The following is a 14,076-nucleotide window of genomic DNA, read 5'->3' on the forward strand; positions in this document are numbered from 1 at the left end:
CTTGAGATTGGCCAAATCCGAGAAGCATCGTGTTAAGGAGTTAGAGGGGAAGGTTGCCGCTCCAAATGATGAGCAGTTGCTGCCCATCATATTACCTCAAATCGCATTAGAACAGCCAGATTTGGGTTTGACCTCAAATCTCGCCTGTTCACAGCAACCAAAACTTCTCCCAGGATTGGAGAAGGAAAATTTCCGAGTGGAGAAGCCCCATGTTGCTGCTGTTCACCATTGGCAATAGGTCAGGCTCTACTTCATCATGGGGCATAAAAATTTTCTACCCAGCAGCTTCAATTTTCCTTTGTTAGCTGTTTATGCAAAAAGAAAGGTAAAAAAATCTAGAGATTTTGATTTCAAAGTGGAAATAGTTGCCTTGGCAGAAGATGAGAAGTCTGGACTAGTGGATTTCAATCTGAAATTGTGACCATCGTGTTTCAGCCTCTCACTCTCGCTCTCCACTCCAAACAGGAAACCGACTTGATCGAATTTTGTGGTCAGTTTTTTAGCAGATTTTCTCCGAATTTTTTTTGTCCATTCTCAAGTCCCTCGACTTTGTAAGAAAAAACTCTACAATGGTGTTGCGGGGGTTTAGTTGCGCTGAGAACTAGAAAGGTTACTCACATAAGCTGGAACATTATGTGTTGTTTGTTGATATATTGGCTTCCGCTGGTGATTTGGAAGGAGTTCTGGCTCTAGTGTCAGAAATTCGCGATGGGGATATTTTGGGTCACATGTATTCAGCCTGTGGAGATGTAGTGTCCGCTCGAACAATGTTTGTAGAAATTTTTCGACTAGGTGGGGGTTCTGGGAATTCTATTGTGGACGATTATGAAATGTGTGGAGATGTGTTCGTGGGCACTTCTTTGATGCATATGTATTCTAAGTTCGGGGATATTCCTGGTGCTTACCAAACAATTGATGAAATGCAATTTCGAGATGTGGGTACTTGGCACACCATGATAGTCGGATTCTGCCAAAAATATGTGATTTCATGGAGCACTATCCTCACTGGTTTTGCACGGAATAGGCTTGCTGATGATGCAATTAAGCATTTCCATGTTCTGGGTAAGTCTGATGGCATACTAGTAGATCAGGGTACTAATATAAGCCTTCTCTCTGCTTTATCCCATGTAGGATCTATGCAACAAGGAATGGTAATTCCTGGAAGAACTATACGGACTGGTTTGTTATATGAGATGTTTGATGTAACATGTCTTATTGACATGTATGCCAAATGTGGATAAATCAAGATTGGTCATTCTGTACTTGATAGCATGGACCAAAAATTTCTACCGGCATGGAATGCTCTCACCCATGGTCATGCAAATTGGAGGATCCTAGGGCAGTAGTTTATGCAAAACAAAGAGATGCTACATTGGAAGAACTGGGGCTGACAGAAGTAATTATGAATTAGTTGAATCCTATTTGAATTTCAAAAATCGAACTGGTGTCTGAATTTGAAACTGCCCAACGACTGGTATGTAGGGTGTATGATGTTGCTACCCAGTTTCAAGGCACTTCAGGTGGATGATACAAGAAGAGTTTTTGACCAAATCTCACAGAGGAATTTAAATTGTTGGAATACAATGATGTTGGAACACTGTATTCATGGATGTCTTGCAACAATGGTGGGTCAAAGTTCCAGTAACAAAATGGGTGAAAGGGCAACATCAAAAGAAAACGTGTTGATCGAGGAAATTACCTTTATTGGTATGTTTTGTGCTTATATTCATGCAGGTTTAATATCAAAGGGCCACAAGTATTGTAATGAAATGTTGACTATATCTAACATAAGTCCCATGTTTGCACACTTTTGGTGCATGGCTAATCTTTATGCTAATCTTGACCCACATGCTGCTACACGAAGTGAGGGTACTTGTAAATTTGGAGGTCTCATTTTATTTTTAGATGGAGCACATAGTCCAACAAGCATGGAAGCATGTGCAAAATGGTTTTCCCAAGCTTTGCAAGATGACATCCACCAACTTTCTGCAGACGAGCAACATCATAATATTCACAACATCAAACAAGATGAGGAACAAAGTCTCCCAACAGATGACACAGATGACACAACCGGCCTAGAGGAGGATGTGAAGACCCTCCGCCAAGCCTACCCTACCATTGAACTTGAGCACAAGCTATTTCTCCAGGGGGGAGTAATGTTATGGACTCAATAGCAGGCCGAGTCATTCAGAGGCAACGTGGCTGAGTCAATTACTTTGGCTGAGTCAGTTACTTAGTTGTTAAGTTACTTAGTTATTAAGTCATTAATTTTATTTACTTTTCAAGTTGAATGTCGTGGAGGGGCATATTTTTAATTTTGTACTCTTGAACCCTACTTAAGGGTAAAAGGAATGGGAAAGAGAAGTCTTGATTTTAGGTTAAACAAAGGATTTTTGAGTTCTCCTAAACGAGTTGAGGGATGTACGGTCTCGTCAATGAACCTAGGGTCTCAAGCTTCCCTTCGACTTTATTTTCTTCTTCCTACATCTTCTCCCCTGTGAATCGCTTTGTGAGATCTGGGACTGTAACAAAATCACTCCTAGCTATAAGACATCGCTCCATACTCCAGTCAAATAACTCATGTTGGATGTTGGGCACACTCCTATCTTTTGTAGGTAGTGGGTCTATAGGCATTGCTCTGAAGTGTAATAAAACCTCTCAATCACCGTATCCCACCAAAAAACACCGACTCTCAAATGATATGAATAATAAAGGCCAAGTATGGAGGGGAAACGAGTAATCACCCAGAAGATAATATTTTTGGGGCCACCATGTGAGCCAAAGAGACACAATAACATCAGATGAAATGGGCTTGGGCCTAATAACACGTACCATATATAAAAAATGGTTAAAAAATGATCCTTAAAATAATCCGTTGCGAGTCTGTGCACAAAATAATATGCTTACCAAGAAATAAGCTGCCTATATTTGAAAATAATAATCCAGCCAAAGACAAGGAACCAAGTTGAGCCGAGTCGGATATCAAACCAATATTACTAAGTCGCAAGAGCAATCAATAGAGAACTCATGACCCGAACACATATAACATAGGAAAATAAACAAGTGGGCCAAGTCGAGTTGACACGGACTGAGTTGACCCAGTTCAAGTTGACCCAACCCACTGAGTTAACCCAAGCGGAACAGAATGGGTCTGTCACTCCCCCATTGGGTTTACCATGTGGAACAAAACAAACCCGGTTTGGGTCACTCGGCAGACTAAAATCTCTACAGCACCTTGTTGATTTTTAGGACTCCATGGATTTAGCTCATGGAGAAAAGGAGAGATGACATATTGGGAGAAACTAGGAGCAAGAAAGGGGTTATGGACGTGTGTCCTAACCCTTTCCCTGAAGCTCAATTTATCAATTAGTGAAACTATGATATTACAATTATGCCCCTAAAACTTAATCTAATTCCATCATTGCCATCTCTATGAGATGACTCTTTATTTACCATCTTGTCATCACTATATAGGCCTATGGACCTTCTCCTTGGTCTAGGAGCTTTGAGCTCATCTTCCACATCTCTTGGATGGGTGGGTCTTCCTTGGTCTTATGGGCTTGAGCCCATCTTCTAACACACTTGGATGTGTGGGCCTTCCTTGGTTGTGTGGGCTTGGGCCCATCTTCCAACTCTCCCACTCAAGTTGGGGGTGAGAGAACATCATGAATGCCTAGCTTGCTGCAAATGGTGTATAGGATCTTCTCATATAAAATGGTAGTCTACCATATCCTTCAACACTCCCCCTCAAGCCGGTGGTTTCTTCCAAGAGGCCCAATTGGCATAATATAAGTGAGAGTAAAATCACTCCTAGCCATAAGACATCGTTCCATACTCCGGTCAAATAGCTTGTGTTGGATGTTGGGCAAACTCTTATCTTCTGTAGGTAGTGGGTCTATAGGCATTGCTTAGAACTGTAATCAAACTCCTCCATCAATGTGTCCCTCCATAGGACACTAACTCTCAAATGGCAAGAGTAATAAATGCCAATTAAGGGGTGTAATAGGTAATCACCTAGAAGATTATATTTTGGGGCCACCATATGCTTTCTATTTCATCAAATAACCAATACTGACAACAATCAGCAACTAACAAGTCTTTCAATAATAATGTCTCAGCCAAAGAGATACAATAGTAGCAGATGAAATGGGCATGGGCCCAATAACACGTACCAAATAATGAAAATCCAAGGACCCATAAAATAATCCGTTGCGAGAATATGTTGATCAAGGAATAAGTTGTCAATTAATTCCACATAATATCATGCTAGAGCCAAGAGACCGAGTCAAGCTGAGTTAAGTAGTAGGTAGTTGAGGCAAGAAAGAAATAGGTATAGCACTTAGGACCTAGACCTGTATAATCGAGGCAGGAAAACAAGTGGGCCAAGTCAGGTTGATCTGAACTGAGTTGACTCACTCTGATTTGACCCGACCCACTAGATTAAACTGAGCAGCACGCAATAAGTCTCTGGTCGGTGGGTTGACCTAACAAGGTCTGGTCTGTGTTGGGCTCGAAGTTGAATCAACACTGGATGAAAAATAGTGTCCTAACTTATTAATCATTTAATTTTTCAAGAAGTCATCGTCCCTAAACATCACAAAGGAACAATCGTCTCCCTGAAATAGCCTGGAAAATCTTCAAACCATGCTTGAAGCTCGGTATATCAGATGGCGAGATACCTACGAGACTTGATGGTGAAATCAATTTGGCTATCATCTTCGTCCTCCCAAATGGAAACCTAGCTGGAGCAGGAAAGGCTAGCAAAAAAAACTCTATCTTTGGAAGTTACTTAAATAGGAGAGGACCAACAAGGAGATTCTGAAATCAGTAGAGTTGTCATCCAGAAATGGCAACACAACGGAATACAGTCATGAGACATTCCAAAAAATAGATATAACAACAACAACTGATGAGTCTCTGTAAATGGCAATGGACTTGGAGCAAGGAGATGAGCCAAGGAATTTTTCAAAAAATAAAATAGCAGCAAGAGAAAATGTATTCTCGGCATAAACTTATTTTTATGATAGAGAAAAACAATCTAGTGCAGAATAGTTGTTCAGCTGACAATTGGTGTCACGTGATACGATGACAAAGGCAATTGCTATTGTTGGAAGATAAGATCAAGCCCAAACGACCAAGGAAGGCCCACATATGTAAGATTATTATAAGATGGGCCACATGACCAAGGAAGGCCCACAAGATGGGTGCAAACCCATAAGAAGTAGGACCCACAATGATTACCAAGAGTTGGCATCCATATCACATCAGTTGGAATATCAAGAAGGACTCACAAAAGTATCTTTATCTTAGGGTCACGACCAAGAAGAGTTTTAGTTTGAGTTATGTTTGTCTTTTATAAATATTGAGTTATTTAATTACGTTAGGACTTATCTTTAACTGTTAGAGTTTGGGTATAATTGGGACAAGGGTAGTTTTATTGTAATTGGACTCTACTAACTTCTACTATTATAAATAGAAGTTCATGTACTCAGATTACAACAAGTTATTGATATCAATGAAGTCTTTCACTTTTCTATAAATTCAACATGGTATCAGAGCAGGTTCTATGAGTTGACTTGGTCAACTCACAGAGGTAATGTGATCTTTTTCTCTAAACCCTAAACCCTAGGTCTAGGTTCAAAGTATTTTTTTTCAGTCCCTACAATTGTAGTTTTCATTGCGATTTTCACCTCTATAATTAGTTTTCATATTTCAAGATATATATTGATGGAAAGATATTTTAGTCTAATTTCCAAATAAGAATGATTTGTTCCAATCGGAGTTATCTACAGAGAGATATCGATATTTGAATGAGAAAAGGTCAGATTGCAAAAAGGTTCGAGTAGCAGCAGCAATCTTCTGATTCCGAGGTATTTTTTGCTATCAAGAACTAGACTTTATATGGAGAAATATATATCAAACGAAATATATTTAAGTCTATTCTTTTACCTATTCAACCAAATTTTAATCTGATTTATTTACAAAGAGAAATCAATATTTGAAGCAGCAAACGTCAGATTGAAAAAGAGGTTCGAGCGGCAGCAGAAAGCCTCAACTTCTGAGGTATTTAAACTATCAAGAAAGAGACTTTATATGGATAATTATATATAAAGAGAAAGGTATGTAATTATATTTTCTGACCTATTCAACCAATTATCGGTATGATTTTTTATAAGGAGATATTGATCATGGAAGAGTCAATGGTCGTTCTAGAAAAATAGGAGAAACAGAACTTAGTTCGGCCAGATGACAGAGACCGAAAACTATCAGATTATTTATCTTCTTATAATTATATTTTAAGAATAGATGTTATACTTGTATGAAATTTATTTAAGTCTACTTTCAGAAGGAAAAAATTTCATGTCAATCAGATCTATATTGAAAGATATATTCGAATTGGAAGAATCATAGGTCATGCTGGTATTCTGTTGGATTGAAAAATCCGAATTTATGCCAATTGTTTTGCGTCACTTTTGGAGTTGATCAGGAAAATATCTCACTTCTCCCTGGTTTGAGGGCTTATTTATAAATCTCTGTTATTTGGGTTTATTGCTACATCTATGATATTGGTTTCAAGCTGGGATCATTGCCATTACCTCCCAGCTTGAAGGGGAGAAGTAGAAGAAGAATAAGAAAGATGTATTTTATTCCTTATGTTGTGGATAAGTTTATGTGACCAAAATATTCAATAAAGGGAGATCACAAAAGATGAAGCTTGTGCATCAAAGAATAAATTTTTATATCGGATTATTTCATGGGTTCTTTGACAAAGTTTACTATTTGGTTCGTGTTATATGTGTTGGAAGATGGTCGTGTTATATTTAGCTGCAACTATTATATCTCTTTGGGAACATTATTATTGAATAAGAGGTGGCCTCATGTCATCATTTATTTTACCCCGTCAAAAAGATCAAATTTTTTTGTGGTTGGGACTCCATGACGGAGGAATTTCATCCCCGTCAAAAAGATGAAAATTATTTGTGGTTGGAAGTCCATGACGGAGGAACTTCATCCCCGTTAAAAAGATGAAAATTATTTGTGGTTGGGAGTCCATGACGGAGGAACTTCATCCCCGTCAAAAAGATGAAAATTATTTGTGGTTGGAAGTCCATGACGGAGGAACTTCATCCCTGTCAAAAAGATGAAAACTATTTGTGGTTGGGAGTCCACGATGGAGGAACTTCATCCCCGTCAAAAAGATGAAAATTATTTGTGGTTGGAAGTCCATGACGGAAGAATTTATGAATACATCTATGTTATCCCCCCTATAATGGCTTTTATGTCTCCTACCACTAGAGAGTCTTTGTCCTGTGTAGGGACACGGTGGTGGACACTTCAGAGCAATGCTGAGAGACACACTACCGGTAACAATGGAGTGTGCCCTACATCCAGCATAAGACTGGAGTATGAAGCAATGGTTTATCGGGTAGGAATAATTTTTACTCTCACTTATAATGCCGCAGGGCCTCATGGAAGGACACAACAACGTGAGGGGGAATGTTGGAAGATGAAGGCATATTGGAAGATGTGCCATTTTATACAAAAATATTTTATACATCATTTGTAGCAAGTAGGGAGTTCATGTTGTTCTCTCACCCCCAGCTTGAGGGAGAATATTGGAAGATAATATCAAGCCCAAATGACCAAGGAAGGACCACTTATGTAAGATTATTATAAGATGGGTCACATGACCAAGGAAGGCTCACAAGATGGCCGCAAACCCATAAGAAGTAGGACCCACAATGATTACCAAGAGTTGGCATCCATATCACATCAGTTGGAAGATCAAGAAGGACTCACAAAAGTATCTTTATCTTAGGGTCACGACCAAGAAGATTTTTAGTTTGATTTATGTTTGTCTTTTATAAATATTGAGTTATTTAATTATGTTAGGACTTATCTTTAAGTGTTAGAGTTTTGGTGTAATTGGGACAAAGGTAGTTTTATTGTAATTGGACTCTACTACCTTCTACTATTATAAATAGAAGTTCATGTACTTTGATTACAACAAGTTATTGATATCAATGAAGTATTTCACTTTTCTATAAATTCAACAGCTATATGAGGAAAGCATGCAACAGGACAACAACTAAACAAGTAGAGTCTGCTATTCATCGCCTCCATCACTAGTGCTTGAATCGCATCTATTGCAAACGTCGTGGCACCCCTCTTCTTCTACTTTTCGGTGGCGAAGATTTCTACTTGCTCCTTTTTTGAGCCAATTACTCTAGTTTAGATGAAATGACAAGCGTGGTGGAAAATGCATGTGGACGTGGGCTGGATGGGGACAGAGATGATGGCAATTTATTTCATGTAGAATCAGTGCCCAAGATGAAGGATGTACAACACTTGCACCTCCTTCCCTGCCTTCTTCATCGCCTCCTCGCACTCCATATCCCCATCATAGATCAGATCTTGCTTGTCGATAGGGACCAAAGGTGTAATAGTAATACCATATACGACTCTGATATAAAGACCACAATAAAAGTTTCTTTTTAGTCTTCTCGGCATCGCAAACATCTCTTCCTTTTTTGACATTGGTACTACTCTTTTCATTAATAAAACCATCACTATATGGCTAGAGACTGATGACTGATCTAGAGCCAAGTGATGTCGAAAGGCAAAAGATTCAACACTCAGATGGTGGAGACTCTCCTCTCAGGAATGATGTAAAGAAAGCCAAAGAACTAAAATAATCATAGATCTGAAGGAGATGACAAAAAAAGAACTATAAAAAATGAACCATCAATATGACAAAAAAAAGGGTTTCTGGAATCCTAAAAATCATAGCTACGAGTCCTAAAAATCAATGCTCTGATACCATGCTGATTTTCAGGATTCCATGCATTTAACTCATGGAGAAAAGGAAAGACGATATATTGGGATAAAACAAGAAGAAGAAAGAGGTTATGGACTTGTGCCCTAACCTTTCCTCTAAAGCTCAATTTATAGATTAATGAAACTGCAATATTAAAATTATACTCTAGAACTTAACGTAATTACATCAATGCCATCTCTATTAGATGACTCTTTATTTACCATCCTTCTATAACTATATGAACCTATGGGCCTTCTCCCTGGCCTATGGCCCTTGAGCCCATCTTTCATATCTCTTGGATGTGTGTGCCTTCCTTGGTCTTATGGGCTTGAGCTCATATTTTAACACATTTGGATGTGTGGGTCTTCCTTGGTCGTGTTATGTCCATCTTCTAATACTTCCCCCTCAAGTTGAGGGTGAGAGAACATCATGAATACCCAGTTTGCTGTAAATGGTCTATAAGATTTTTTTGTATAAAATGGATGTCCACCATATCTTCCAACCTAAGTTGGAAATTTAATTTATATATCGTCTTCCCCTCTTCCGAACACAGCAGAAAAACAGAGAGATTTGAGAGGTATCGTCGCAGCTGTCAGTGATGAACAAGCGATCCTGAGGAAGCAGCTCTAAGATGAATCAGAAGTTTCCTAAAAACAGTAGTAAGATCTTCCAATGAAGCAGCAATGACGAATGCAGAAGAACCAGCAGTTAAAATCAGCAACTCGGCGATATTGTCTTCAGATTAATAGCAGTAGGTGGTAATACAGAATCAAGATATCTTCTGTAAATAAACTCAGATTCATACGAAGCAGAAATGGTAATGCAGTGGTGCCGGTGGTTGCCAAGCAGAGCAAGATTAGAGCCAGCTCAGTAAACCAGCTAGAAGATTTCGACAGCAGGAAGATACGATTCTTTCTTCAAAAGATAGCAGAGAACATTAAAAACAAAGACTCTCTTCCTAGTATATTAAATTCAAGGTACCGAATAGAGAATTTTCCGGAAAATCAGCAGTAAGATCAAGATAAGTTTATGGAAATCAATCGGTAAACTAGCAGCTTGTATAAGCCATACCAACGAAGATGAAGATGCCTCTATTGCTGAAAAAAAATCTGACAAAACCTTGATCTATTGCTGAAGGGCTACGTATCTCCTGCTAATGAGATGCAGTTATCCAAACAGAAATTCAAACCAAAAATTATGCTTCTTAAAAGGATGCATATTTTCTGTTAATGAGATGTCCAAACAGAAATACCAGCGGGAAATCTTGAACACCCCTAAAATTGAAATTCCAAACCGAAATTCTTGTTGTAACACTCCTTAAATAGAAGCAATGACACAGAGCAGAGATTTCGATATGGAATCCGAATAGGTCGCTAATTGCTTCACCAATGTGGGCGAGTTTCCTCAGAGACAGATGCGTCTGAGCTTGCCACTTCCATTCTTGCCTTTGCAACAGCAAGGAATGACTTCAATGATGATGATTCAGTGCTTCCTCTGCTCTGATTACATCAAGACCACCACATACCAGACTGCAAAAAAATTAATGCTCCCTCTACCGAGATTACTGCTCCCTCTACTTTGTTACATGGAGACTACAACAGCAGATGAATAATGAGTACCATGCATACTCTAATGCATACAAGCATTTCACAATATAATCAGCAGCAGATGAATACGTGGAGACTAACTACTTCAGAAACATTCTCTTACTCTACTGGTATCCAATGACAGATGCATAGAGTAACAAAATCAGCAACCAGAATAGTAAGGATTCTTAGGAGCCAATAATCAGAAACAACGACTACCAAGGATTCGCAAAAACCATCAATCCTATCTGCATCATGTGGATGCCCAATATTGGAGCACAACGATTCTCTAGCTTCCAGTTGAAGTGGTTACGTCGATTAACAAAGACTCAAAAATATTTATGTTACCAAGCAACCGGTAACCGACAAAAAACAATGGAAAGGAGCCAAGAGATATCCAATATTAAATCACACAAATAAAAATATGAACCTTGCCGGAATAGGATCGAGGCAGAGAATTATCAGCAGTAAAGACAAACAACAACAGACTTTGAATAATCATGTAAGGGAAAAAACCCATTGAGTAAATAAGATCGAGAAATTTTAAAATAAAAAATAGGAGAAGACACAGAATCACGCACCCAAAAAAATCGAGAATTCTAAAACTACAGATACGAGTCCTAAAAATCATGTTTTGATACCATGTTGATTTTCAGGACTCCATAGATTTAGCTCATGGATAAAAGGAGAGATGCATAATTGGAGAAAATAGGAGGAAGAAGAGGTTATGGACTTGTCTCCTAACCCTTCCCCTAAATCTCAATTTATAGATTAATAATCCTACAATATTACAATTATGTCCCTGGTACTTAAACTAATTACACCAGTGCCATCTCTAAGAGACGACTCTTTATTTACCATCCTTCCAACATTTTATGGGTCTGTGGGCCTTCTCCTTGGTCTATGGGCCATGAGCCATCTTCCACATCTTTTGGATATGTGGGTCTTCCTTGGTCGCGTGGGTTTGGGCCCATCTTTTGACAATTGAAAAGGAAAAAAAATTAGACATACAAGCTCCGACTCCATCGGGTCATCTCTAGGCCTATATTTTGAAGAATCTTTCATGCCCTGCATGTTAAGTTGTGGAGCCTAATTAAATCTTACCATCTGACACGATATATTGACTGATGTGTCATTAAGGGTAGTGTGGGGATTTCACACTTGTAATCCAATTCCCCTATTTTATTTTTATATATGGGGGCACCGTTGTTAGGGTTTTATCATTTTGACGAGTATCATCATCCTGAGGAGCATTTGGAATTGTAGTCCGAGATGTTAGAGAAAAGCACATGTAAGTGTGTGTGGTTTCTCTTTGTAAACTATTTCATCTTCATAGTAGATTATTGTAGCGGCGGAAGCAAGGATATAGTCTCACCTCAAGTCGAACCTATATAAATCTTGTTGTTATTTTTTGTTGCTTGCTTTTATTTCTTTCATGTTTATTATTATTGATCTCATTAGTTTGAAAGTAGAGCATCTAATTCCTAACTATTGGTATCAGAGTTTTGGTTTATGATTGAAAGAAATGGTTGGCGGAGAAGGATTGACACTGGGAATGAACAAGTTTGATGGTATGGATTTTGCGTTCATGAGGATGCAGATCAAAGATTATATATACCGTAAAAAGCTGAACACACCACTTCTGGATATGAAAACAGAAGGTATAAAGGATAATGAGTGGAATCTCATCAATAGATAGGTGTTGGGAGTAGTCCCATTAACACTGTCAAAGAACGTTGCTCACAACATGGGGTCAGAGAAAACCACAGCGGAGATGATGAAGATTATGTTTGACATGTATAAGCAGCCTTCCACAAATAATAAGGTACATCTCACAAAAAAAAATCTTCAATTTAATGATGATAGAGAAAACATCAGTAGCATAGCATTTGAATGAGTTTAGCACAATTGTCAATCAATTGACATCCGTTCAAATTAAATTTGATGATGAGGTTCATGCATTAATTCTTTTGGCGTATTTGAAAAACTTTTGGGAGCTTATGAGGGTTGTTGTTAGCAACTATGTAGGCAATGGGAAATTGATCTTTAATGATGTTCAGGATACCATTCTTGTGGGGGAAGCTGTTATGATCCCGGATCTAACACAACGAATTGTAGGGAAAAATAAGAAAAGAAAAGAAAATCAAGCCAAAGGGAAGCTTGAAAACCCTCGGTTCTTTAAGGAGAACGCACACCCCTGAGCTCGTTTAGGAGAACTCAAAACCCTCTGCTTAACCTAAATTCAGACTTGTCTCTTTTCCATTCTTTACACCCTAAATAGTGACCATGTCAACAATGTTCAAGAGAAAATTACAGATTGCCCCTCCACGGCATTTAAAGTAAATAAACTTAATGACTAAGTAATTGACTTAACTTACTAACTAAGTAACTTAATGACTAAGTAGCTAACTCAGCCATGGCATCTTTAAATGACTCGGCCTGCTAACATTACACCCCTCCTGGAAAAAGTGCTTGTCCTCAAACTTGAAGGTAGGGATGTGTGCCAAAACGTTGACATATCTCCCCAAGTAGCATCTGTGGCATCCACGTCAACCCACTGGATGACACAAGTGGCGTAAGCGCTGCAATGTAACACTCTGGATGGAGAGATTGCTATATCTGAAACCCTCCACTAGTTCCCCCAGTTGCCAAAAAGTTTCCTCTGAAAATTAACAATTTTTTGTATCCAACTACTCTACTATGGTAGAAGCACCAATAGTATTCAACATATATTCTCCACCTTGGAGTGCATTTGTTGCTCCTTTCCTTTCTGCTTCAGCCTCCCTTTCACGTTTTTTCCAGCTCTCATATGCATGGTCATCTATTTGTTGCTCATGCCTACAGATTGGGCACGAATTATGCTCATCCAGCCATGGCTTGAGGCAATTTGGGTGAAATAAAAGCTTGCAAGGCAACTCCTGCATCTTGTCATCTATAACCAAGTTCTCCCTGCAAACTGCACAGTCTGTCTCTCTCCCTAGCTTCACCCAGATTTCATGTGTGATTGTGATGATTGGAAGCCTTGCAACCATCTCTTTTGAGGCTGGAGGTGGCTTCTTTGGTCCAACACCAATTTCCTGTAGTGAAGCTTCAATGACAGAATCAAGGTCCTGCAAACCACTGATTTCTAGCTTAGTATTTACCAACTTTTCCAGCATTGCAGAAGCAGCATCAGGACCAAAATTGTTTGTTCTATTACTCTCCCCATGGGATTGAGAAGACTCAGAAGAACTAACTGCTCTTGTGTGTTACCAAGAGTTGTAAGTAAATTCTATGCCACAAGCCATGCAGGTGGCCGGGGCTCAGGCCCAACTATTAAATGTCCTTCAAATAGAAATCTAGAATCTTTGTACGGAGTATTTGGTGGAGTCTGAGGCCCGGGGTCCATTCTCTACCTCATCTAAATGTTCAAGAGCCCTAGCAGTGCATGCTCCTAGGTGCTCCTTCAGTGAAGACTCAACAACAATGCGTTATGCATCTTCAAAAAGCCTCAAACCTGCATGCCAGAATCCTGGTGCTATATATCTAGTCTGCAAGATCGTTGCAGCCCAAAAAATTACAGAATAAATGCATTTACAAAGTGACGAAGAAGCATAAGAATAAGTTTCAAGAAGAATGGATTGGATCAAAGACACGGCTTCTTCAAAGGTATGTTTCTTCCCTAGCCGTTTC

At 38.9% G+C, this 14,076-nt stretch overlaps 2 protein-coding genes across 2 annotated transcripts; one reads left to right on the forward strand and one right to left on the reverse strand.

Moving 5' to 3' along the window:
• The first annotated feature begins 256 nt into the window (after positions 1-256).
• On the forward strand, positions 257-1,411 carry LOC137938331 (pentatricopeptide repeat-containing protein At1g53600, mitochondrial-like). Its single transcript, XM_068783309.1, has 4 exons — positions 257-325; positions 436-490; positions 610-1,202; positions 1,271-1,411. Exons 1-4 carry the CDS (start codon positions 257-259, stop codon positions 1,409-1,411), a joined length of 858 nt encoding a protein of 285 aa, XP_068639410.1.
• Positions 1,412-12,829: 11,418 nt separating this feature from the next.
• LOC137938332 (E3 ubiquitin-protein ligase AIP2-like) lies at positions 12,830-13,792 on the reverse strand. Its single transcript, XM_068783310.1, has 3 exons — positions 13,682-13,792; positions 13,099-13,604; positions 12,830-12,986 (listed from the first exon to the last, which is right to left on the reverse strand). Exons 1-3 carry the CDS (start codon positions 13,790-13,792, stop codon positions 12,830-12,832), a joined length of 774 nt encoding a protein of 257 aa, XP_068639411.1.
• Positions 13,793-14,076: the final 284 nt, after the last annotated feature.

Source organism: Aristolochia californica, unplaced genomic scaffold (assembly GCF_029961685.1).
Source record: "Aristolochia californica isolate CCGP_79_NKW_82.1479 unplaced genomic scaffold, dmAriCali1.0.hap1 SCAF_8, whole genome shotgun sequence".
Taxonomy (NCBI): Eukaryota; Viridiplantae; Streptophyta; class Magnoliopsida; order Piperales; family Aristolochiaceae; genus Aristolochia; species Aristolochia californica.